At 41.9% G+C, this 26,929-nt stretch overlaps 2 protein-coding genes across 2 annotated transcripts in view; one reads left to right on the top strand and one right to left on the bottom strand.

The window, feature by feature from the left end:
* Nucleotides 1–1,747: 1,747 nt before the first annotated feature.
* Nucleotides 1,748–15,182, top strand: PSRC1 (proline and serine rich coiled-coil 1). Its single transcript, XM_089518292.1, has 7 exons — nt 1,748–1,797; nt 2,733–2,787; nt 4,309–4,891; nt 7,838–8,002; nt 8,438–8,561; nt 9,287–9,550; nt 15,091–15,182. Exons 1-7 carry the CDS (start codon nt 1,779–1,781, stop codon nt 15,180–15,182), a joined length of 1,302 nt encoding a protein of 433 aa, XP_089374418.1. The 5' UTR covers nt 1,748–1,778.
* The window catches only part of CELSR2 (cadherin EGF LAG seven-pass G-type receptor 2), a 132,018-nt gene continuing 118,536 nt past the window's right edge, over nt 13,448–26,929 (bottom strand). The window contains exon 35 of the mRNA XM_089518291.1: nt 13,448–26,517. Within this exon, the coding sequence (XP_089374417.1) occupies nt 26,490–26,517 (28 nt within the window). The 3' untranslated portion in view covers nt 13,448–26,489. The remainder of the gene's footprint in view (nt 26,518–26,929) is intronic.

Below are 26,929 nucleotides of genomic sequence, written 5' to 3'. Positions count from 1 at the left end.
CTTTACTGTATAGGATTGGAATAATCTTGTTCTTCATTCTTTTTCCAACCTTTGCCAGTCACACTTCCTGTGAAGCTCAGAAATTATTATGATGGAGATTATTGTTCCTTTATTCTCAGTATCTAATAATAGGAGCTATATGGAAGCTAAGCAGGGTCAGCCCTGGTTAATTATTGCATGGGAGACCACCAATTAATGCCAGGTGCTATAAGAGGATGGAACTGGCAAAATCACCTTTAAATATTCCTTGCAAAAATACTGTATTTTCTGGCGTATAAGACTACTTTTTAACCCAGGAAAATCTTCTCAAAAGTTGGGGGTCGTCTTATACGCCGGGTGTTGTCTTATAGGTCAGGTGCTGAAACTTCTGAGCCGGAACGGAGAATCTGCGGTCGCTGCATATGGTGGATGGAGCTCAAAAACAGCCGCGGCCGCATCCCCACCATATGCAACGATCGTATGAAAGCAGCTACCACTTTGATAGTCTTGGAGACTGGTAGGGCTGGGCAGGCAAGGAAAGCTAACCAATCCAAGCAGGCTTTGTATACAACAAGGTTTCCTGCTAAGTACCGGCATGTCATTTGAATTAAAATTGCCATATTGAAATCAAATCTGATGTTTTTTTAATTTTTATTTGGTGTGCGTTGGAAGAGGGGTAGTCTTATACGGTGAGGATATCACAAACTCTATATTTTAACTGGAAAAGTTGGGGGCCGTCTTATACGCCCAGTCGTCTTATACGCCGGAAAATACGGTAAATAAATATGATATTCATGGGGTCACCATAAATTGTCGGGCAATGTGAAGGCATGCACATACACACAAAGCCTGTGGGGTTGGAGAGATTCCATTTTAGGTATATCATGGTGATGAACCTACCTACTGGAAAGCCTACTAATGTTTTCTCAAGATATTTTAGTGAAACAACAACAAAGAAAAAGAAAGATATTTTAGTGACCATAAATATCTTTACAGAATCATATGAGTTGAAAATGATTCCCAAGGGTCATCTTGTTCAACTTCCTGCCAGTGCAGGAAATCATAGCTGAAGCATCTATGACAGATGGCCATTGAGCCTTGTGGCAGTGAATTCCATGAATCAGGAGTGCAAAGACAAGTCATGTGAAATCAATTTAAGCATGGTGAAATCCAGCATCCAATAGGAGAGGGACAAGAAGAAGTGTTGTACTAGGCATTTCCTTTTATTTTGCTTTCTTTCAATTTCAAATGAAGAACTCATGAATCTGCCTTTGTGCATCAGACCATTGGCCCAACTTAACCAATACAGTATTTTCTGCCCTGTTTGCTAGTGCCTTCACATGGAGTTGTGGTCCTATCTATTTGCTATTGATTCTTGTGCAGCCTTCCCCAGCTCAGTGCCATCCAGACATTTTGGACAACGATACCTGTGATCTTGAGGACAATTGGATTGTTATCCAACACATCTGAAGGCTGTTCTTGTGTTTTGGGAGAGAACAATCCCTTAGCTTCATCACTATAAACTTGTAGCATATTTTCCCTCTTTAATCATTTTTATGTAAAATAAAAACATTTCAGTCTTCCAGACATTTTCTGGACCATCTAGTTCACAGATCCTTTACATTTCTGTAATCTGTCCAGCTCTTGATGTTCAATATGTTTATACAATGAGACTTGGTAACTATTTCATTTTCTGCTTATTCTAATTATAACAAAGTATTAAATACATTGAAATGTATTTATTTGTTTTCTTTCCCATTCAGTTTTTCAGGAGCTTGTTTAGATGGTACTTTGAAAACATGGAGTTGTCAAAGGAAGGTGAGCATCTGAATGTCATTGGACTATTTTTAGGTTATATACAGCTAAACACAACTTCAAAGTTGGATGATTTTTTGCATTCTAAAGCCCACAGCAACCCATCTTTCAAGTATTTGTCTTACAAAAGACATTTGTAGTGTACAGAGATGATGCATATAATACTAAGCATTTGAGATGGATTTTTCCCCTATGCCATGTAGCATTGTAGAGCACAGTTTGTCACCAGATCTGATTCAAGGCTAGCTCCTAATCAGATTTTATTTGGCTTAACTATGACTTATTCTGCATAAGTTTGGGCTAGTAGTTACATAAAGTCAGGTCCTTTATCGTTAGTATGATCACTTTGTGCCATTCTTAACATGTATTAATAATTATTTATTTTATATCCTGCCCTTCTCCTGACATGGGATTCAAGGCAGCTTACAATAAGGTTAAAACAAAGCTAAAAACAGAATAATAAACACAGTTAAATGAGCTATCATTTAAATTACATTATATTTGAAAGTATAGAATCATTTTTAAATGTTACCATTGGAGGTAAGAAAAAAATGCAGCATTCCCCTTTTATTTAAAAAAAAAATCCCTGCAACTAATTAATTATCAAATGCCTGTTTAGATTAAAAGAGAGCTAAAATAAGAGTGGGCAAACACATGTAATTCTGTATTCTGAAACAAATCCCCATGAGTGTTAAGGCATGGAATTTTGCAGGCTTAAAAAGAAGCTATGAAGTCTGATCTGCAAGGTGGGAATTAGGTTTTGCTGAGAGTATTCCCATGTGTACAGTGGAAATACTGTACTTTACTGTAAGGAGATTTCCTCCTGAAACTTTGTAGTTCTTGATCAAGATCTTGCTGACAGTCATGATTCAGACAGGCTAGCTACTTGGGCCTCAATCAACACTTGCAGTAAGAATTGCTATTTTTTCCCCTTCTAGGTATAAAATTTACAGACGAGACCCTGGATGTTGGTCTGTGTTCTCCTTTAGATGGGTAAGAATGGTGGTTGTAAGCCCTTGTAATGCGAATTGGCACTATAGTAAGCAAGAGTATGCTACTTCACAGTAGCAACTTAATCTCTTTAAAAAAGCATATAGATGAACTCACTAAAACAAAATCTTTCAGGATCACTGATATGTAGCAAGGTGTCTAACTGGAAACTGGAGCTATTTCAACTAACAACCTCATTATAATGTATTTCTCTTTTTATTTTCATAGAAACAAATTACAGTCGTTCCTCGGTTTGTGCGGATTTCAAATCCCTGTAGCTCAATTACATGTGGGGGCAAATGGGGGACATAAAATGAGGTGCATGCCCATGGCATGTGCCCACAGGTGCCTGTGGGGGTGCACCACCATTCAAACCAATGGGGCTTGAATATTGGTGGATTTCCATTTTTGCGGGGGGGGGGGTGTTCTGAAACGGATCCCCCATGAAAATGGAGGGTGACTGTAGTAGGTTTTGATCTGTACTGCAGAGGAGCTTTATTCATGTTTTATCCCAAACCTAGTATTTTGGATTTTGTGAGATGGGAACTCTCTTTTCTAGTTGGATGTCTTATACCCCACTGTACACTTATTTCATTTATTTATATTTAATCCACAGAGTTCTCTGCATGGCTTTGAATAAAATAAAAGCACTAAAACTTGCCTTCAGCAACATTGCCTGAAGCCTTTGCTTAAAGCAATACATATAGTCAGCCAACAGAGGACTAGGACTAGGACTTTAGTTATGTGGTGGCGGTGATGATAGTGTGTGCCTTTAAGTCATTTTCGACTTATGGTGACCCTAAGGCAACACACATCCTTTATTCTGAGCTGTAATACACACCAGGCTACCATGAACTAGTCAATGTCACCTTCAGCTTGGCCTGCCTTAGAGGATTTTTGTCAGGTTAAGAGAGACATATATATTGCTTGAAGGGCATGGGAATAGAACTTTGAAAATTATTTTTCAATAGTAATTTATTCCATTAATCATTACAGTGTTTAAAATTAACCTATTTAATGACTGAGTCATTATATTAGTTGTTGCACTGCTTTTTACTTTCCTTTGTCTTCTGATAGTTTGGGAGGGGGGGTTGAGGAAAGAAAAAACCTTAGCATTTATGGAATAATGCTTCTTAAAAGGAATAACTATTCATTACACCAGTAATATAACTTTGGACTTGCTTTTCAAATGTAGTTTTGTCACAATATTGTTATCCAAAAATAACAATGTACAGTTGTCCCGTTGCATCCATGGCTTGAAAATATTGAAAAAACACATAAATTCCAAAAAGCAAACCTTGATTTTGCTAATTTATATAAGGGATACCATTTTACTATGCTGTTGTACTTAATGGGACTTGAACATCCATGGATTCTGGTATCCATAAGGGAACCTGAAACCAAACTTCAACAGATACCAAGGGCACGCTGTACTTGTAACATTTTGCTTCCATGCTCCATATTAGAGGGAAGGTGGGATATAAATGCAGCTAATAAATTAGATTCTTGACTTTGACACTACAGGCAAGAAGAGGGCGAGCCTGATGTGTACCCTGTGGAGCCCAGTGAAAAGTGTGGGGTGCAAGCAATTGACATAAATGTCTTTCTCGGGGAGAGCAAGAGCAATCACAGAGAACAGGATTCTCAATGGTTCCTGCTTAGTCCAGAGAAGCTGGAGGAAGTCATGAAGGAAGCCAATATACTGGCTTCTCAACTGGAGAGATGTCAGCTGAGAGAGAATGGGAATGGCAGCTGCTTTGAGATAGGGCTTGAGACGCTCCCCGAATTTGAGCCTTTGTCACCAATCAAGCTTTTGCACGAGGAGAGGCCAAGCTTCAGGAAAACAAGACGGAAAACATTTGATGTGAAAAATAGCCCTCTGAAGGCACTGCTGCCAATGGTAGGCCCTGAAACCTGTTTGGCTCATGATTCCCTCAAAGATCCTCCCAAGCAGGGAGGCCAGGCTTCCTGCAGCATGGACTTGCCTAGTACCAAGAAACTCCAAAATAAATCTAAGACCTACAGTGCTGAGGATCAGCTGTCAAAAAAGTCTGGAGCCAGACAGTCATTCAAGGCCTCAACAGTGATGAAATCTGGCACTAAGAAGGTACAGCAACTGGAATGGTGCCCATGTACATTGTGTTTGAACTTAATGCTTGTGTGCAGGATAGTTTTGTCTTTAATTTTGATTGTCATCCTGAGCATTCTATGTGTTGTTTATCTTTAGATATGGCTTGGGTGGCAAACTGGGAGTTTCACATAGTAAGCCACATTGGGTTGGATTCAGATGTCAATCCATACATTATAGTTCCTTCAAAATAATGTCAAGAATAGAAATAGACAAAGGCTGAGACTGTTTATGTTTCCAGGATGCATGAGTCCTGGGGTTGTAGGGGACCAAAAATCTGCATGCACTCCCAACTGGAAATGGACAGAAGACAACTTACTGTTTTGTCAACCTTCCTGATGGTGTGGGGAGACAAAGCAAGGTGTGAGGGAGAACACTTTTTTTAAAAGGCAAAATCATACCTCCTGGAGGTATTGAACAGCAGGAACATCCCAGCTAGAAAGGAAGGGACCAGAGACTGCACATGGGTTGTGAGCCATAGATTCCCATCTCTGGGACAGAACTGGGAGATCCCTATTGAATGAGGTAGGTGGAAGGACCTCTGTAAATTGGACAGAAGCACTTTCCATGAGTAGAACCTTTTGGTCCATGGAAGGCAGATTTTAGATCCAATTTATGGAACGTAGTAGACTTAATTTCCAACTAGACATGTATAAGACTTTACTGTTCCATTTCCTTTCACAGAGATGGGAATCGTACAGCCCTCCAGATGTTGTTGAGCTATAGCGCTCATCAGCCCCAGCTAGCATAGCCAACAGTGAAAATTTGGGAGTTGCAGTCCAACAACGTCTGGAGGGCCACATGTTACCAACCCTTGCTCTAGCAATAATAATATGTGCCTATTGTTGAGAGTCCTAAATCTTATCTCCTGGCACATATTTTGGAAGAGTATTTATTGATCAGAACAAAGATTGCAGCCAAGAAATGAGAAGAAGGTTAGAAATGGGAAGAGCAACTATAAAAGAACTAGACAAGATTCTAAAGAGTAAAGATACAACTGAGAACTAAAGTTAGAATTGTCAGGTCATTGCATTGCCTATCACCATGTATGCATGTGAGAGCTGGACAGTGAAGAAAGTGGACAGAAAATCAACACATCTGAGATGGTGCTGGAGAAGAGTACTGAGGATACTATAGATAGCCAAAATGACAAACAAATGGATCCTAGAATAGATCAAGCCTAAGCTTCTTGGAAGCCAAGAGCATCAAATTGAGGATGTCATACTTTGGTCACATCGTGAGAAGGCAGGACTCATTAGAAAAAATACAGTTCGCCCTTTGTTTACACGGGGGATCCGTTCCGGACTCCCCCACATAAAACAAATACTGCCTATGCTTGAGCCCCATTTAAATGAATGGGGCTTGTGCGTGCGGCGGCGCACCCCATTCGTCCCTATGGGACACGCCACTGAAAGCCGCATAAAGCTTGCCCGCAGATAATGCGGTCGCACTGTATAATAATGCTTGGAAAGGTAGAGGGTAGTAGAAAGAGAGGAAGACTGTATTCCAGATAAACAGGCTCAGTCAGGGAGGTCATGGGCCTGAAACTAAAGGACCTAAGTAGGACCATGGAGAATAGGGAGGCTTGAATATGTCTCATCTACAGGGTTGCCATAAGTCAGGGTCAACTCAAGGACAGTTAACAACAAATTTTATTTTTGGATTAGGGAAGCTTTCTTCTGAGTAATTTTTGGCAATAGCAGTTCAGTTTTAGGTTATGTTTTGGCTCATTACAGGAAATATATGGAAACTTCGTAACTATTGCATAATTATTTTTTCATAATCCTTACTATTTATCTATTTCTAGTACTATGTTCACATATGCTTTTCTTAACATTTCCCCTAATTGTATAAAAAAATTATCAGTATTACTGTGCAGAATAAGACTAGAATTGTACCTGTACCTAGGTCTCTTGAATTTGAAAGCCATTGATATTGACTACATCTGTCTTCCTCAACCAGCTGTTCTCTAGATATGTTGACTTCCCATGGTCAATAATGACTAGGTATTGTAGGAGACGTAGTCTAACATGTGCAAGGGGCCAGCTTGGGGGAAGACTGCATTGTATTCTCTACTTTCTGAATCCATATTCTCTAGTTTAACAATTCAAAAGTCTCAGTATCTTAATGAGCTTTCTCTCTGACAAATACCATAAAAATGAAAAGGAAGGAGTATGTGATTCATCTTTAAAGAGCACATATCACTTTTTCTGATGTCTAAGATGATTTCACCCAGCCTCAATCTAGTGATTCTTGAACATCCAGGGCATTCCGCCATACCTTCGTCTGGAGGGTGGTTGAAGGACCTAAAATATAGGTGTATGTACATTTATCAAGCTATGGATACCTGGCTGCCACTTGTATTGCCTGCCTCAGACAGTGAATGCATATTGAATAGGAAGGTGCACCCCCCAAGTACATAGTCCTTGGCCAGCTTGTATGGAAAGCCCCCCTTACAATATTTGAGTCTTACTATATGCTGAAGGCACTTCAGGGGAAATGTGTAGGCACTTGAAGACCTGTTTCTTGGCCAGTTGTGAGCAAGCTGGCTCTCCATTAGAAACCATGTTTTTTGAGTTGTGGCAATTCCTCCGTGGGGCTTGCTGCTGAAGTATGTTCCACAGGCCAGCTCCTCTGATTCTGCCTTCTGGAGAGTGCCTCTGTGATGGTTTTTTTTTAAAAAAAGATGAGTGGTTAAAACCTCCTTCCCTCAATCTCTCCTAGTTTTAGTTGATCTGCCTGTTTGTTGTGTTTAGTTCTATCTCTATTTTACATCTGTGTAATATTGTTAATTAACATTCTTTGATTTTGGTGTTACATTTCAATTGCCTGCAACCTGCTTTGAGGGCCTTATTTTGGAGAAATTAATATAATTTAAATTGGCTGGCCTCATCTCTCTACCTGCTATATTTCTTCTGTCTCAAGATTCAAGCAACCAGTAGGAGCAGCAGGAAAGACAAACCGCCTCCACTCTCCTGCTGTGATGCCGCACAACATCAGCAGTCTCAAATGCATTTGAAGCCCCTTCCTCGAACAAACCAGAAAACAGAAGGAACTGGTGGCAAAGATGGTCCTTTTGAAGAGCCACAGGTATTTCTTGTGCTTTCAGCTAAAAAGGAACACAGTAGAAAGAACAGTGTGTGATGTACCTTACTCCAGAAAGACTGTGTGGGTATTACACAAAGGCGCTCCAGACCAAAGCTGGGGCACGTTCTAGTAGTAGGGAGGACATCAGCTTTAGAAGTAGCTAAGCCTTAGAAGAGTAATTTCGACCTTTCCAGATGTGAAAATGGGAAAGAAAACCACGCAAAAGCTGGGAAGCCCCTAAATGATAATGTCATTGGGAAGAAAGTATGGTCATCTATGGGTAACCCCAAGAATTGGATTGGCATCTAGGAGGACTCAGGGCCCCAGGTTAACATCTACCACCATTTTCCTCCATTCATGTGAACATAGGCCACGAGAGGATAGTTCAAAAGGAAGGATCATGACTTTCTAAAATTCAGTTTGTTTACTTGTATGCAGGCATTCTCTGTTGCACGTGTGAAAGGAAAACCAGATCCCAGGCTTTTTCCACCGGAGACTAAATCTCTGAAGAAATCCCTTGTTGCTCCAGAAAAGGCAGTGCCTCTCCAGAAAGCAAATGCTAGTAAGTTGATATAGACAGCATTTGGATTTAATTTCCCATAGTTCCTGGAAAGAAGAACCTGACATAAGAATTGCTGCAGTGGTATTGACTGTTCATTATTGTCCAGGATTCCAGGTTCCCGGTTATTACAGAATAGGAAATGACTCGATTATTTTTTGGTTACTATCCTGGTGAATTAGCATTGTGTGGGATGGGGACAATAAGAGGCAGCATGGTGTACTTTGACTGTTGGACTAGGATCCCAAAAGACTAAGGTTTGAATCCTTGATTAATTGTGGAAACCTTGGGCAAATCACACATTCAGTTAAACAGGAAGGCAATAACAAACTTCCTCTGACTAGATCTTGCCAAGGACAGGCAAGCATTCTCTGAAGATGCCAGCCACAGATGCTGGCGAAATGTCAGGAAGAAACTCTTCTAGAACATGGTCACATAGCTCGAAAAACCCACAAAAACCCATCTTTTCCCCTTCCCCATTCTAAATTTCTGTTAAGCTGCATTCCTAGGCACATTTATTGAGAAGAATCCCTGCTCAACATAATGGGACAAAATGAGTTAACACACATGGAATTATAATTTAAAATTTTGAGGGTTTCTTTTCTCTGTTTGGAGGTGTGCAGTTTTTGTTTGCATTTTGCAAGAATTTTTTCCCTTCCATGGAGACGTTCTTCTGCTTGGAAGCATTTTAATGATTTGTGACTGAGCATCTTTCTCTTTCTCCTCAGATCAGTCTAAAACCATGAGAGGTGATAGCCCCCAGTTGCAACCTAACTCCAAGCCTCATAGAGGCTCCTGTCGGATTCAAAGCAGTCGTTCTGCCACGTCTCCACTTGCAAGTCGACTCCCCATCCTAAAAGCAACCAGCCGTCCAACACATTTAGGCAGGCATGCTGAGGCAGTTTCAGGGAGGCCCAGCCAGCTCCAGCAGTTGAATTTGGGAGTGCCTGGTGGGACAGGATCTGTAATGCCAATACCTGCTAGGAAGAAAGGTAAGAGTACCCCAGGATTTCCTGAGGAATCTCCTGGTTCTGATTTGAAGGACATTGTTAGGAAGTTGAGATATCAAATAAAACTGAGAGGGAAGTTACATGGTTGCAGTCCTGTGGAGAAAATGCAGGTACTTTTTGGCATATACATCTGTTGATACCAGCTGCACTTGCACCTCAGTCTGTTTCAGAATCATGTTCTCTTCCTCCCCTTCTATTGATTTGAGCATTATTTATATATTTAGATTAATCTTCTGTCCATACAGGTGGATCCTATACAACATAAGCTCATAGTAAAAGGTTTCAGTTATATGTTACTAAAAATATGTTACATCTAAGCATTTTCTAGGTCATCCAGCATGATTCTATGGTATGCTTCTGCCAGAAATTGATCATAGAGTTATACTGGAGGACCTAAAGATTCCTAGAGAGAATACTTCTCTAGACATTTCTAGTTCTTCCACTGTGACTCTTGGCCAATTTCCAGAGAAGCATATCATAGAATTGTACTAGAGGACCTATACAATGCCTAGAGAAAACACTTGAACATTCATTTCAAGCAAACAAGCATAGTGCTCCAGATTATTTTGTGTTACATGATGTGTCCCAGAACAGATCACTCTTGTAATATGAGGTACAATTTTATATAGAATCTCCATGGGACATCCTTACCTACATGTTTGTTTACACCAGGGATGAGCAAATGCATGTGAGCAATGGCAATTTTGACACACCCTCCCCCCCCCCAATGAGGGGTGCACCGAATTATCCGAACACACCAGAAACTAATGTTTCAGTCTTCATTTTCAAGTGAAAAGTGGCTGTGAAAAAAAGACTAGGGGTTTCAGGGGATTTCAAGGGGAAAGCAAGCCAGTGTATCTGTACACAGTTTGAGGCAGGAAATTATGCCAAAAACTTAGAAGGAGACTTGCAGGGACTGTTAGGTGCTTCAGGACTGTACTTTTCCAACCCTCTCATTTGCACTCTCAGTTATAGGTAAATGAGCAATAGTATCAGAACACTGGCTGTTCCTTATGATGTCTATGTCCTCCTGGAAGAACAGGGTGAAGAAGGGAATTACTAGCCTTCTACATGCAGGGAAATATGGGGTGTTTGTTTGTTTGAATGTCGTCTGAAGTAAAAAAAATTAAACAGCCATAGATTCCCTGTTGCATATAACTTTCCACACGTGCAGGATTTTTTTTTTTAATGTGATCTGCCTTCAGGCAGATGGATCATGAACTAGTATAGCCTTCTAGGTTTGTGTTTTTAATGGTTTTAAACCCAGTGCGTTGTGGCATCTACTCTGGCCAAGGACAGTAAACTCAGCCAGAGTGCTTAGCACAGGAGTAGGTGACATCTGCAGAATGGGGACCAATTTTGCCTTGTGCTTCACAATCCACCATGGGTCACACCAGCTGCTCCCTACAAAAAAGTGACTACAAGTGTACTTCCAGACTTGTTCTGAAGAAAACTCTTTTCCTTGTAAAACAAGGCACGTGGGAGGAGACACTCATATTTTGCTCTGAAGGTGAATTATGCTTCCAGGAGCATGATTCCCTTGGTTTTCTATAAAATGGGAAGTGGAAATTCTGAGGCTCACAGGAGCAAGAGGCTGTATGCAATCCATGAGTTGCCCATTAGTGGAACGATGGGAGAAAGAAACCAGTGTTTGAACATACTGGACTGGCGTGGTGCTTTATCTTTAGATCAAAATTTTCACAGTTTGCTTTCCAGTCTCTATGAAGTTATAATATGTCACCTGTAACATTGATGAACATGAGCTTTACAGCATCAGATACAGACTAGGCACAGACTGAGAGCGCTTGAGGTGGCTTTGTCTGGGAGGTTGAACCATAGGATCAACTAAATATTCCTCTGTGGAGGAAAAGAGAGGAGTCTGACTTTGAATGAGGTAGAGCTCATCTCCAAGTCCCTTATCTATCTGACATTGAGGAGAGACAGAAAGGAGGAGGAGGCATATAGTGGAAAGATTTGGGGAAGCTCTGAATAGATCCAAAGCCTTCCGAGTCCCCAGACACATCCTCTGTGCAACACCTCAGCACCACCGCCTGACCTTTTTTAAAGCCCCAAAGCCACGTCATAAAACCATTTCCCAGCAGAGAAGGGCCTGAACATCCTATAGAGTGGGTTGTTCCTCCCTCTTGCTCCTAGTTTGGCAGGAAAAGAAAAACAAAAGGTTGTCCCTGACCTCATGTGGAAGTAGCAAGACCCCTTGAGGTCAGTCTTTTTTCCTGCCTATGCTCCTAATAGAACATGGCTGTGTATTCATGAGAATTTAGCTCAAGAGAACAAACAGCTTCAGGAGGTCAGAGGTGCTTTTAGTCTCCTTTCAGCCTTGTTCCAAAGGAAGGAAAGTGTCATCTTCTACCCTCAGCTGATGGATGAGAGCCTGCATTGTAACATGCTACCAAACACTGGACCTGACAGTGCCAGAGGGGATAACTGTCCATTCAACAAGAAGTGTGGCCACCTCAACTGCCCCAAGCACAAATACGCCGTCGGCTAAGATTTGTAGGGCAGCTACATGAAAATCTCCTTTCACGTTTGTGAGACATTATAAGCTAGACATCACTCAGTCAGAAGGGACTGCCTTCGGCAGAAGGGTCCTACAAAATATTGTACTAGTCACCATCTGACCCGCTAGCATCCCTGCCCTAAATGGAAAGGACGCTTTGGTAAATCCCACTCCGTAGGATGTTCAGGCCCTTCTCTGCTAGGAAACGGATTGTTAGTACTTACCTGATATACATCCATTTCCAGCAGAGGAGGTCCAAATATCCTCCCCACCTTGAGGAGCAGGCGGAGAGACTCTATTCACATAAAGGGATAAAGAACCCTTTGATTCCTGAGCCTTTTTTCTTCATCTGGGATCTTTGGCTAGTTAATGACTGACCTTGAGGAGGCTTGCTTCTCCGACTTGGGGTCAGGGACAACCTTTTGTTTTTCATTTCCTGCCAAACTAGGAAGAAGAGGGAGGAACCCACTCTATAGGGTCTTCGGACCTTCTCTGCTGGAAATGGATGTATATCAGGTAAGTACCAATGATCTGTTCTATGCTTCAGCATGGAAATATAGGATTGGAGAAGTGTCTGGCAGTCCCACCCACTCCCAAGCCAAATGCACAATGATTAAAGTAGCACTGAGGCCACCAAAGGACCCCTGTGGATCTCAGCAGTCTTTTGTGTCCAGCTAAGAGAACGGTAGCTGGACCTTCTTTAATCCTCCTTGCTAACACTAAAACACAAAATGCTCGTGTGAGGTAGCTTCAGGGCTTTAAAGGAAGGAGGCGGTACTGTATATGGGTCATCATAGTGTAAGGTCTACATGCGGATGCTTACACTATACTGAGAGGTTGTTGAGTTGAAACCTATGTGTGCTGGTGTTATACAGAGCTTTGGCTGAAGCGATGATACCTAGGTGATCTACTACTTGCTGTTGTAAAAGCTACCCAATTAGTATGTGTATTCAGAAATACTTTACATAGGACACAGAGAGCAATCACTGGGTGCAGATTCAGGTTTCTGATGGCTGCCCAACTGAAAATTATTATCTGCAGTACAGAACAGTTACCAGGAGTAAGAATTTAGAAAGCAAGGTATGAATAAGGTGGAGGGAGCTAGACATAGCACAGGGATAGAGACAATGCAAGGGATTTCTTTTTCCAATGTATACTTTTCAAAGCTCTAAAAAGCTTATTTAGTAGCACTGGAAGCTTATGATCCCTGACTACGCAGGGTGATGCAAGTTAGAAATGACTTCAGTCGTAGGAGGAATCAATGTAAAATATGGAGGAGGGTTAATAATGAGAGGTTGAAAAAAATAACAAGGAATTGTAAAATCAAGTACTAAGTTATTTATGTTATGTTACACCTCCTATTGGTTGGTCCCAAACAATGTAGACCCATTTAATAAAGTATTAAATTGCAAATCAGCATGTAGGTCAATACAACACGTTTAATAGGTATGCTCTAGTTGGGACTAATAACATTGTTTACTTTAATATTCAATTTGTGCTTGGAACCCTTAGCATAGGCTATTACACAAAATTTCAGAAACACGATTTGAGCATGTCAGTTTAGAATTTAAAAATATTATTTCTGCAGGTGATCATTTCAAAGCCCCACGAGCTGGTCCCTGTTTTGATGCAGTTGATTAATAATTTTGGTAAAATATCAATTAACTGGTCTATTCAAGAAAGGGCTTTCTAAATCAGCAAATTGTTGGAGATGTAATGCTTAACAAACATGTTTGGGAGTTGCCCCATAGTAGCTACAATTTGGGAAGAAGTAATCACATGAGTAAAATTGGTTTTGGAAAGTTCCTGAATATTCAGGGCACGCATATTCTTTTGAATTATTTCTTGGAAATTAACATATGATCAGCAGAAGTGGATTTTTGTACCCATTTGGTTACTAAAAGATTGATACTTCATTAGTGGAAAGATACATTTTCTCCACCTGTCAGCCAATGGATAGATGACCTAACATTCCTTGTAAAATTTTAAAGAATGATATACAGTATAGACAGAATTTACAAATGAACTTATATTTGGATACTTGGTCAGCTTTTATAGAAACATATAACTAATGCAATGATTTTTCATCCATTTGTGTGTTTATTTTTCTCCTTCTTTTATTCTGGGATATTATTGTATGTCATTGAAATCCCTTTCAAATATAAATAAAATATTAGTTGAGACTAACAAAAGAATTTAGGTTTTAAGTGCTACTCTTTAATAGACTGAGGCTAACTTGTGTTCTTCAGCTGCCCAGAATGTAGTTCATTAGTTAGGATTCAAAAAACACAGCTGGCTTTAGAACTAATCATATTCCTGTTGTCTGGTCACCAGGTGAGCAAGCTATTCTTTATTTAAGATTTCTATAGATGCACCAGCACTTGTACATGATCTAAAGGAAATAGTGTAGATTGTTTCATTGCCCTATGGATTTTGCTGAGGCAAGCCCAGACAATCCATAGCCTCTATTTGGATCTTACTGGCTGGGCTGCAGAAAGATGTCTTTAAAAGAAGCATATCTACTTCCTGTAGAGCTCTAGCCACAAGGACCAGAACTTGGGAAAGTTACTATTTTTTACTACAAGTTCCAGATTGCCCTGGCTACATGATAGTGCACATGGCTTTGGTTTCTAAGAGGATTCAGTTGTTAAGAACAGGTTCTAGTGAAAAGGATGTTTGGACATTTCTGTGCAATCAAAATCCCAGGAAAGCCAGAAATGCACATTTCTCGTTGGTTGTTGCTAGTGGTTTAAGCATTGGACTACAATTCTGGAGGTCAGGATTCAATTACCCAATTAGCAATAGAAACCTACTGGCTGATGTGGGACAAGTCAGCCCCAGAAAACCTTGTAACGGATCATAGGGTTGCTGTAAGTTGGAAACAACTTGAAGGCATACAACAATAACAATTCTAGAATAGTTCTCTTCCTATTGACTGACTTCTGAGTGAAGTAAGCATGTTGATCTTTTATTTGCTTTCTCTTTCTCTCCTCATTTCTTAAAGCTTCTGCATTTCAGCAGACAGCCCCATCTGGCCTTTCCCAAAACAGCAGGTTGCGGCTACGAAAGAAAACAACATCTGAGAATTCAAGGTGAGGTTTTGGGCCACTGGATTTTGAAACCATAGAAGTGGGCTTGGCTTGGGGTGGGAAAGGTAGCAATATGGGAACACTGCAGATATTTGCTACGATTCTGTCAGGGAAGAGATGTTCTGGGGTTTTTGTGGTGCAGCTGCCAAAAGAGCTTGGCTGGCCCTTGGTTACTCTGTCGACATTTTGCAAGTCAACTTGCCTTGACTTGTTGTAAGCTGGCTCTTCTAATGCAGAAATGGAAAACCACCAGCGCATGGTAATCTCTATCTGGTCTGCACATTTCTTCAGTAGCCATTATCCCTTTTCCCATCACTGCTATGCAGATAAACCCTTGTTCATATCTTTGATGATGATGATAATAATAATAATTTGTTTTATTTATATACCGCTATTCCAAAGATCATAGCGGTGAACAGCAAGTAAGCTAATTAGCAAGTGAGCTAATTTGCCCCCAACAGTCTGGGTACTCATTTTAGCGACCTCGGAAGGATGCAAGCCTGAGTCGAGCTTGGGCCCTTTTGCTGGTCTTGAACTCGCAACCTTGTGGTTTTGAGTGAATGGCTGCAGTACAGGCATTTAATCACTGCGCCACCAGGGCTCACAGATCAGTGAGATCTGTGACAAGAGTGCAGATTTAAAGGCATGCAAACTTTAGATGCCCTGCTCTTTAAAACCTTTAAAATGTGAAGGTATTTAAACTCTGAATGGAACTATGCTTTGCTTTGCATACTTGAAAGCTGTACCATTGTGGCTTGCTTCTACAAAGACTTGCATAGAATCAAAATATACTTTTAAAGAAAATTCTCAAATGAGTAAAGTATCACATTAGTTTTCACACACTGCTGAAATGAAATGTAAACCAAGTCCCTTCATAAACTGATATTCAGTTCCAAGACTAAAAAAAATCCCTATTCTTCACTTCCTCTAGTGCAGGAGTGGGAATTGTGTGACTCTCCAGATATTGTTGGGCTGGAACTCTCAGCAGCCCCAGTCAGCATAGTCAATGGTGACGAATGCTGAGAATTGCAGTTCAGTAATATCTGGAGAGTTCCACAACTGCCATCACTGTTCTAGTGAATTGCTGTCCCTCCTCCTTGCACATCTGAGCCAGCAAAGTGGCCATTCACTGGCAAGGGTCTTAGGGAGCATTCATTTTTTTTATAGCAGAACTGCATTGCCCAAGATCCTTTTCAGCAATATGCTTACCTCTCAGATCTTTCAAGAGTGTTGGGTCTGTTCTAGGTATCTGATTGCAGGCTGCCTTTGTTTCACATGGAATGAGTTAACCAGTACTGAAGTGATATATTTTTGCAGTTCTATAAGGATGCAGAATTTGGTCATAGGCAAAGAGTTCAGGACTTTGAGAATCTGTCCTGACATTTTTAAAACAAGGATTGCAGGCTGGAATTCTGTATGTATGTGTAACCTTAAGTTATGCACTTGTTACTGTTATGTATTCATAGGACATAGTTTAGGGGTGATGTGGGGCTGTGACCATCCCCAAATCTTCACTTACTGTGAAGCAGTCACTGCAGATGATGGCGGTTCATTTTCCTGTCACTCAGGAAGCAGCTAGCTGCCATACCCACTCACCCCCTTGCATGAGGGGGAATTGCAGCAGTGAGTGACCATTTTTTCTGCCTATCACAGTGGGGATCAGTCATGGGAGGATGTGGAAATGATAGCCACCTGCTTCCCAAGCAACATGGGACCAGACCCTCATCAATTGTAGTATTTGCTGCCCAGCAAATGGGTTTGGGGAGTGGCTGGGTAGGATTCAGTACATAGCAACTTCAGTGCTTACGTTTGTATGAAGACCATACAGGATTCTGGCCATAAGCCCTTATGGATAACACACACACCTAACATACCTAACCTGTTCCAGATTTCAGAACAGGTTATTACTTGGGGTTTATGTAGTATATGGATAGCATAAAATAGACATTGACTGGACACCCTGATTAGGAACATATGCAAAGTTTCCCATTCTCTGAAGATGCTAGCCACAGATGCTGACGAAACGTCAGGAAGAAACTCTTCTAGAACATGGCCGCATAGCTCGAAAACCCCACCAAAAACTATGGATACTGGCCTTTGACTTCACATTTCCCATGTGTGTTCTTTTTTGGATGCTATGGAGGTTGGTATCTCCCCCTTCCCCCTGCAGTGCCCCACATGGCCATTTCATGACTCATTTGAAGCATCCAGGATTGGAGAGGCATATGGCTACATCCTCATAGACATGTTTGCCAGAATTGTTAGTGAAATATATGCACCTAAGTGCCCCTTATGCACTTGGGTGCTGTTTTTCAGGCACTGTGGGAGTTGATATTCCCTTTCTCCCTCTGCAGTGCCCAAAGTTCCTCCCCCAACTTATTGTAAACTTGCTTCCCTGAAGCCACCCTGCACAGCCATGCTGTGCTTCATGGCAAGTAGGCAGGACTGGAGAAGCATCTAGCCACATCCCTGTGGCCAGATGTAAAATGATGACATCCGCCCTGAGATCATTTGGGGTCCTCCAGCAGCCTCAGCAATCATTGTGCATCTAGCTGTGCAGTTACAGCCAGATGCTTCTCTGATCCTGCCTGCTTGCCGTGTGGGCTGTGTGGGGCAAGTTCAGGGGCTTTACAGTAAGTGGGATGGAAGACAATATGGCTCCCTGTACCATAGGTCCACATGCTGATATTTATGCTGAAGAGATGTTGGAATGAGGCCAAGAAATGATGGCATCAGTGCTGAGATCTGCTAGGGTCCTCCAGATGTCTGTGTTGCTTTAATATCTTCACATCTTATTACAGTTATGTAGCCAGACACTTATGTGATCCTACCTGCTGTTCATGAGGCACAGCATGGCTATGGCAGTGAGGAGGGCCTTCAGAGACTGTTCATTAAGTTGTGGGGTTCAATATGGCTCAACCTGGTGCAAGTCCTGATGCAGGCTTGTACTGCTAAAGCTAAGCCATACAGGATTGTGTCTGATGCATGTCAAAAGTATAATGGTCTAAATTATTTGGGGAACAGTTATAAAGGCTCCACCCTTTCTTTCCTTCAAGCTAACAGTTCATCACTACGCTTCTTGGGGAAGATGCCACAAACTTCTGATAATCAGAAACTTCTTTCTTCTGAAGTTAAACCAGGGCCATCGTTGCTTCTGTCAGAGGAAACTCATGTTACCACTTCACAGAGGTTAACAGCAGGGCTTCTGCTGTGGCCCTCCACCATCGTTCCTATGCCCTGGGTCGTGCTTACAGGAAACAGATCTGGGACCCATTTGCTCTTCCTTGCCACTATATTATTGAGTGCCTCATGGTTTATAGATTAGACTGACATGGCTGGAAGCGCTCTTGAATTGTAGTCTCAGTAGCTGAGTCCAGCACAGACTTACTGAGAGTTTGCTGACTATTTCCTGTTACTTTATAGCAGGCTAGGGGATCTTTGCCTCTCTGGCTCTTTTGGCCATTATCTCTTCTCAGCATAGCCGTTGCTATGGGATTGTAGTACGGAATATCAGGATGGTCAAAGTTTCTGTATTCGTTTACCAGCATAAGACAATCATGGCCAACCTGATGCTTTCTCAATGTATGTTAGACTAAAGCTCTCTCTCAGGCATCCCCAAGCAGCATTGTCCAGTGCTTTTGGAGGCTGTGAGTGGGGGAAGGCTGGCTTAAAAACTTTGTTAAAGCAAAGCAGTGTTGATGTGGATCAATGCTATATCTAGTCTTCAAAAAGGCACACAACTCCTGTATACAGAGCTGTATAGAAGTATTACATTTGTATTATGATGTTACTGGAAAACATGTATATTAATTAGGAATGCCATTTTGTAAAAGAACACTAACTACAAGCAATAAATTTCACTAACTATGTGGTAGACTGTTAGGAGTGAGATTTATTCTTTCTTTTGGCTAGGTTTGCTATGTGTTACCAGTAAGACAGCCCTTGTTTTTCATTTTTATGTAAAAAGGCGGACAGCTTTTTTCAAACTGTTATGGGAAGCTATTTCAAACCCTTCATGATGACATATTTGTACCCTGCTTCCCTTTTCCAAGTGTCTATAAAACACTGTCCTAAATCTTTAAACCTAGTAGATTCTGTTTTCTCCAGATTATGGTCTGTTAACTGCATTTTGGTTCAAAAAGAAACATGTATCATGCCAGTTGAAGATAGATGCTAAAATATGAAAATAAAGAAGGCTACTATGTATGTGTCTCTTCCACTACCACCCATCCAGTCAGCCTCTTGTATTGTTAAGTTACATGAGGGAGAAATTTAAACAGAAGCAGCTTCATTTGTTCTATTTTGCAGCTGCTGAAAACACAGAAGATTTACCACCTCCCAAACAGATCACACAATTCCAAATACTACTTCCACTTCCCCAAATCATTCATACTTTTAATTATTCTTTCCCTCTTTCTCGATTTTGTTCTTTCTTAAAATATTGGGGGAGGAGGAGGTGGAAAAAATACAGTTGACCCTCCTTATCTACAGACTTTTTATCCATGGATTCAAGCATCGACGTCTTGAAAATATTCAAAAAAGTATAAATTCCAAATAGCAAAGCTTGATTTTCCATTTTACTATGCCATTATAGTTAATAGGACTTGAGCATCCATGAATTTTGCTATCCACTGAGGGTCTGCAGATAACAAGTACACTATTCACAAAATTCATTTAGGTGAGTGAAGGAGACTAAAAGTATTCCTCAGTCTGTAAGCAGAAAAGGAAGTGTCTTTGTATTATGTTCTTTTTGTGATCACATATCTGTTAAAACACATCTTTGAAGACAAGAGATTATGTGACTTAAGGACTGTGGAATAATTGCATGAGAATGTAGTAATTCATCTTTCAAATAAATTTCAAGTAGGCAATGGGTGATGAATGACTCTCACAAACAAATCATCTATCAGCACTGAAGTACTCCTTGACCCTTCCATGAGACTGAGGTGTTGGTCTAATAAACTACTCCATCTCTGCCCCTACATAATAATTCATACTTTGAAAAAAAAAAACCACACACAATGCTTTTCTAATTTTAAAACCCCACAAATTTGGGCATGGACTGTTATATAGACAGAGACACCTAGAAAATAACAGATGTGTGTATATTAGAGATGGAAATAATGAAAAAAGCAACAAATTACTTCCACTATCAGATGTTTGCTCAGGGGTAGGAGAAAATATAAGGTATATATGGCCAGGTACTACAGCTTCGTTCTTCTGCCTGTGTGTGGGCAATTATCAGCAACCGACCCTTCCTTCGAGTCTGGTGGTCCTTGCAAATATCTTTGCCATTACTGGACAAAAACTGGTTGAGTTAGAGTGCAGTGGCTTCCTCTGTTTCTGCTGAAATTGTGTGCTTCACAATTGTGTGCTTCATAGATGAGTGGTGTTTCCTGCTGCTTAATGTTTTTATGCCAGACTTTTATCCTTGATGGAAAATGAACTCTGCAATCTAGATTCTCCTCTAGTAATTATCTCTTCCTCTGTTGCTGCCCTCAACTGCTAGCAAGAGGACTGAGGTGCTTCTATTCTCCATCTTAATGACAGAGTAGGAGAACGAAAGCTCTAGTCTTCTTGCTAGCAGTTGGGGGGAAGCAGGGGAGATAATTGCTGGAATAATGCTACTCTACCTCGATTAAAATAATTATTTTGGTTAAGGTAATTTCTAGTCTGGCCTGATTAAGAGCTATCATGGTGTAGTGCTTTGAACATTGGACGACTGTATAACAGGGTTCGAATTCCCTCTCGGCCATGGAAAGCCACTGGGTGACTTTGGACAAGTCACCCACTCTCATCCTCAAAGAAAGGTAAACGTAAACCCACTCTAAACAAATATTGCAATGAAAACTCCATAATAGGTTCGCCATAAGATTGCCATAAAGAGGGAGGCACACAGCAACAAAAATAATCAGTGTTATTGGTAGTTAGTCACTGCCATCTCATGTTAAATCCAGATTTTCTAACAGAAGATATGAACACACAGCACTGAAATAGAGCCACCTGCCACAGAACTATGGTTTTATTATTTAGGGGAGGGGGTGAACCCTAAAGTATTTACATTAACAACCCTACCTGTACACTTCAACAGTTTGTACCAAGGGAAAAGCCAGCATCACATCCGTGGTTAACAAAACATTTTGTCGCTCCCAAGGATTACTTTACACCAGGTCTCTTTCCCTATCCTCTTTACCTTGGCTCCTTGCCAAAATGGCTTCTCAAGGAAAAGTCAGAAGTGCTTTCCCTAGTAAGTTTCCAGCATCTTCAACAGGCCTCAGGTAGAAATTCAAAAGATGCATCTTCTCCTGGAAATTCAGTGCTGGAGTGGCGTTGGGATCTTTACCTTTTGAATTTCTCTGCTGTGTGATGCTGACACCCATCTAGCAAAAGAAGGGACAATCATACCTGGTTGTGGCTAAACTCTGCTGTAAACTAACCCCTTACATATTTTAGAGGAGAGGAGTCCACACAAACATTCACAGAGAGGGGGGTCTGAGCCTATAATAACATGTCCACATTTGACAATGTTGGCAGGTGTTTACTGTTCAGCTAAATTCTGCATCTACCATAACTACTCCTTCAGGGCATGTGTCAGTTTATTCAGATGCCTTTTCCATGTATTATTTAGTGATATAGGAGCCAAATGTTTGTTGTTTTTTTACACTCCTACTCCAGTTGGTAGGATATATGTTTCCCAGCCAAAGCAAAAGGCAGCTTTAGAAGACTGAGAGGTAATACAGATCATTCCCATATATTTCCACATGTTCCTGCTTAAAGTCCATCTAAATACATCATCACCAGCCTACTATCTTCCAGATCAACTGGACTATAACTCCCATTATCTCTGACTGATGGCTGTAATCCAACATCCCTCAAGTGTGCTGGCTTTAGGAAGGCCACTCGAATTACTTCAGGATCTGACTTGGGTGGTGGTGATTTTTCCCTTGACTCTGGTTTGTTCCAGCCCCTCCCCTAAGATGGCACAGCTTTGGACAAACAGTCTCCACTAACTATATGTATACACACTTTAAAAAAAACATTAAAAATAAATTAAAATGCAGACATGCCAAATACATCATCACCACTGGTGAAACAGCTAACTGGCTCTTTATGGACAGCAGATGGACTCAAAACAATAAACTGGTTGCAGTGGGTGGAGCAGAAGCCAAGCTCTGGTATGGAGTTCCTAGAGGAGTTTGTCCCTCCCTGATCCTGTGGTATCTTGAGGTTTAACACCATCCTGATGATTTATACTTATGGAAGGGCACGCTCACCCTCTCCAATTCTGTCCTCCTTTGAGGACAAAATCTTCTGAAGACAGGTTGTTGTTGTTTTTCCTTCCTGGAAGTTACAGCTGCTTCAGAGAGCTGATTCTGAATCACTACTGCTTTCCAGTTTGTTTCAGTTAATGGTTTCTGTATATGAGAAAAGCTCTTGCATAGGAAGTTATTGTAGGCTACTGTGTGCACTTGAGTTGCAGTCTAAAGCCTTAGAATTAGAGGTACAGCAAGGATTGGGGCAGGGAAAGTTTGCCAACTTTTTCATACTTTAAATATTTTTATGAAAGCAAAAATGGAGCAGACAAAAGTCTTCCCCAGTTATAGGAAAAGCTTCACCTGCTGCATAGCTGACAATGGAACCCTGGCAAAGAAACTATTCAGCAAATGCTAGCTGGAGAAAAACAGGAGTTCAGTCTGTCTAGGGAGGGGCTTATGGAAGACTTTGTTCAGCAGCCTCTGACCCTCCCTTTAAAAAAACTTATTCAGTGCTGCAGGATTTGTGGGCTTCTGCTGACACTTTATGGGGGGGGGGGAGAGCTTATTTGCTCCTCTGTTAAGAAGTGATAATGCAAAACTTGAGAAGGGAAGCTTCTCTGTTTACCTCTGCTTGTTAATTTCTCTACTGGCTGTATTTTCCATGTGTTCTAAAGTGATCAGAGTGGGTGGTTTTATTTTCTAGATGTTTTGATTTGCTAGGTAGGGGCAAAGGGAGGGGCCCATTTTCTAGTTAAAAGCATTACATGCTTCTTTGCACTAACCTATGGCTCATGCAGAAGACTTCCCATGGAGAAAAGTCCACGGTTTACTTTATCTCCTGTTTAGCACTAGAGTAACTGTAGTAAATGTATCGTGGGAGTTGTGGGGCAAGGGAGAAAAGTCAATAACTGTTTTCAGAAATGTATCCACCCAGGGATGTAGCCAGGATTTTAGGAAGGGGGGGTCCAGACTAAGTGCCACCATTATAATGGGGCTTGGGCGCGGCGGCACAGCAGCATGCACCATTCATTTTTCTAATGGAAGGGGGGGTCCGGACCCCAAGGACCCCCCCCCCCGGCTACGTCCCTGATCCACTTTGTATTGGGGACAAACAGCAAACATTGGTTGGGATCCTCTTGTTTACTTACACTGGCCTAACCAGGGGCTACCAGCTTAAGTACTTTAGAAGACATTGCACAAGAAAATACCCAGTACCTCTTTGTACGGTAGTTTTTCCTGGCTCTATAATGACATCTGGAAGGAAGCAGATAGCAGCTCCATTCCCCACAGGTATGTGCCCCACCACCATTCAAGCTTGCAGTGCACAGCTAGAAGCAGCCTTCACCTTCCTGGACTTCCAGTCAGTGAACTGGTGGTCTGAGAGGACAAAAGCAGCTCCTTTCCCCCAGCTGTACAAAACAGACTAGATGGTACAGTAGGTTCTGTCTTTGAGTGGTTGCAGAGGTACACCTGAGAGCTAATGGGTTTTCCTTACACCACAAGGAAAAGGTACAGTTCTTGTAAGCTATGCAAGTTTTATGCTTTACCAGCACACTAACAGGATCTTGATGAGTGATCGATGTGGGGCATTAGGACACTAAACACTTCCCAGTGGGAAATGATCCAATATATGGTAGGAGAGGAGGAATCCCATTTTCTCCTTTCACTTAATGGGGATACAACTGAGTAGCTCACACTGGAACACTAGGCGCAGTGAAAGCAAACTATATTGGACCAGTCCTTGCTTTTAAGAAGCTGGAGCTGATTTGTTGCTGTCTGCTTAAGCATTTAAGGTGGCAAATAGATGCTATTAATAGATGCTATTAAAGTGCCAGGCTGACATTACACAGGTTTAAGAGAATCACATCCTATTATGTTAAAACATTTCAAGAAAGGGGTTAGGGAACTGGCAAGGACAGATACCATCAAAGGCTGGATGGCAATGCCCAAGATTTCCAGAGGCAACGACCAAAGTCAAGTCCCAATTTTACTCCTCATTGTGCAAACCTTGACTAAGTCAGCAAAGAGCATTCCATTTGCGCCTCAGCTAATGAGACTTTAACATTGCTACAAAGCTAAAGATGTAACCCGGAGGGGATTTTCATCTCATTAAATTAGAATATCCTTCAGCAGTGGTCAAGTTTTTTTTTTTAAAAAAAAAAAAACACAACCATTTCAAAATAAACAGTGCCTTCACCCCTCCCCAAGCCGCCCACCCTATTCCCGTGCTCCCTTATCAGAAAAAAGAAAAGAAAAGAAGATCTCTTTCCCAAGGAACATTATAAAAAAGTACTTTCCAAAAGGACCCAGCATGAAAATCCCCAATATGAGCAGGCATCAGGCTTGGCTGAGTGTAGAAAAATGAAGGCTTCTGAGGCAGAAAGGCAGCGCCCTGTTGGCATGAAAGCCAGGCGCTATTGGGAGACATCAATGCAGCATCCTTACTCCAGGCCAGTGGCACATGGACCAGGTGCTGACTGGCTGTGAGGAGCGGGAGGTGGGACTTCTTTCTTTTTGTCATTTTCTATGAAAATAACTGCAGCATGGACTGATAGCTCAGCAGGCCACACCCACAGTGCTCAACACCTACGGGCTACCTCTTGGCACAATCCCAGTGGGGCCAAGTCACTGAATCAGCAGGCTGAACTTGGAGAGGTGGTGGTCACACTTGAGCAGTTGGTCATTTATCGTGGACTGAGAAGAAGCATTTCCCTTGGATGCTAGTGGCCTAGATTGGGTCCTACACCCCTGGTTCCACTGGGAAAACTGAAGCAGTGAGGGTGGAGTAAGCAACTTGCTAGAAAAAGGACACGATCCACAGCTGGCTCACATCTGTACAGTCCATGGACGTAGGTAGTACGATGGTGACTGACATCCTGGGGAAATGGCTCTGGGTATCTGTAATAATCCTATCATTTCTTTAAACACTAAAATTAAGAAAGAAAACATAAGTGATACTGGCCCCTGCTATGCAACAGCCAACAAAATACATACACAGACTCCAGGAAAAGTTGTTTGGATGATAATTTCCTTCTCCATTCTATGTTTTCTTGTAATGGCAAAGCCAAGATTTTGTGTTGCTATCTTTCCTATGTGCCAAACCACTAGAGACTGGCCTGCACAGGGTTTAAGCATGCCTGATTTGGGAGATGTGCCCATGCTTATGGATCTGAGAAAAGCACACTTATGATACATACACATTGCAGAGGGAAGCAAAAGCTATCTCCTAGGCATGTATACACAAAGGGGAGGCAAAGTGGGCCTGCCTAAGCAGAGCTTAGCACAGATCTCACGCAGCTCTCCTGTACACCCATGGCACCTCCAGCTGTAATTCAAAATCGCAATCCTCTGCTTGTAGGAGGATGCCAGAATAATATCCTTCAGAAACTGCCCCATTCCAGATTTGTCTCCTTATCCTAGCATCTACATTTCTCAGTGTCACCCCCCTCCTAATGGCAGCCCATCTCCATATACATTGACCCCCTCCAAGCTCAGCCCCATTGTCAAATATGCAAACACCTGCACTGTAATGCATATCCAGAGGCCCCGGCACATGGTTGCTGCTGTGGCTCCCCCAGTCCAAGTTTGATAGAGAAGAACAAAAAATATATATTCCAGCCATTCAGTAGTTCCAGACTGGGCAACAAAGCAAGAAAATCCCTGAAGACTTGGAGGTGGTCAAGTTTCTGCTTCTGTCCATTTGACAATGATCCAAAGTGCATCTGTTCAAGTAGGTCCGCCTCCTGGGACCTGCCATTCCCTTGGTGCAGGGGTGACAGCAGGTCAGTTTTCATTTGGCACTACATATGGTGGATCCAGCTCCCTGTGCTGTGCTGTGCTGAAGGAGACAACATTCCTCGCTGCGGTTTGAGAGCTATCCTGGGCTCCCGGACTGGCCAAAGCACAAGAGTAAAAGAGTCTGGTGCGTGTGGCGTCAGATTGAGGTTTCATCGCTCCTGCTCAGTGATCAAACACAAAGCGAGACGGGACGGGGGAAACAAACACATGAGCATGGTCATGAGCAGGTTTGAGCAAAGCACGCCCCTGGGGCTCACGTGTTAATGGAGGAAATTAAAAAACAGAAATCTGGGCGATTGAAGAGAGAGGTGAGCGAACGAGAGACAGAGAAGGGAGGAGAGGAGGAGGAGAGGGTGGGTTAGTGCCAGAGAGCTGAAGAAGAAGTTAGAATAGGACAGTATCTCTTCAATCCCTCCCTCTCTCCCTCCCCCCCCCCCATCACTGCACTGAGGATAATACTTTGGGCTGACTGTTTACATTTAACAGCAACTCTGGGGAAGTCCCGTATGTAAGCAGAAGAGCCTGTTGTCAACATCAAAGAAAGCCTCTAAGTGCACCCTAGAAATGCATCGTTCTTATACTAGGGCAACCTGGTACTGTATCTCTGTCCCCTCCCTTCCCAAATCTTCCACTATTCAGAGGTAACAAAGGGGTTGCTGGTTTTTATGGCTGCAACAATGCCCTTCATATGCTAATCCAT

Source organism: Sceloporus occidentalis, unplaced genomic scaffold, assembly GCF_023333645.1.
Source record: "Sceloporus occidentalis isolate IW3139 unplaced genomic scaffold, rSceOcc1.0.p SCAF_3, whole genome shotgun sequence".
In the NCBI taxonomy this organism is placed as follows: Eukaryota; Metazoa; Chordata; class Lepidosauria; order Squamata; family Phrynosomatidae; genus Sceloporus; species Sceloporus occidentalis.
This window is presented reverse-complemented; position numbering and strand designations above follow the sequence as displayed.

Excerpts from the sequence above, each read along its gene's own strand:
- PSRC1 (XM_089518292.1), top strand. Across the intron at positions 8,562-9,286 it reads TCTCCAGAAAGCAAATGCTA|ATCAGTCTAAAACCATGAGA; the intron begins GTAAGTTGATAT and ends CTTTCTCCTCAG. Across the intron at positions 9,551-15,090 it reads AATACCTGCTAGGAAGAAAG|CTTCTGCATTTCAGCAGACA; the intron begins GTAAGAGTACCC and ends CATTTCTTAAAG.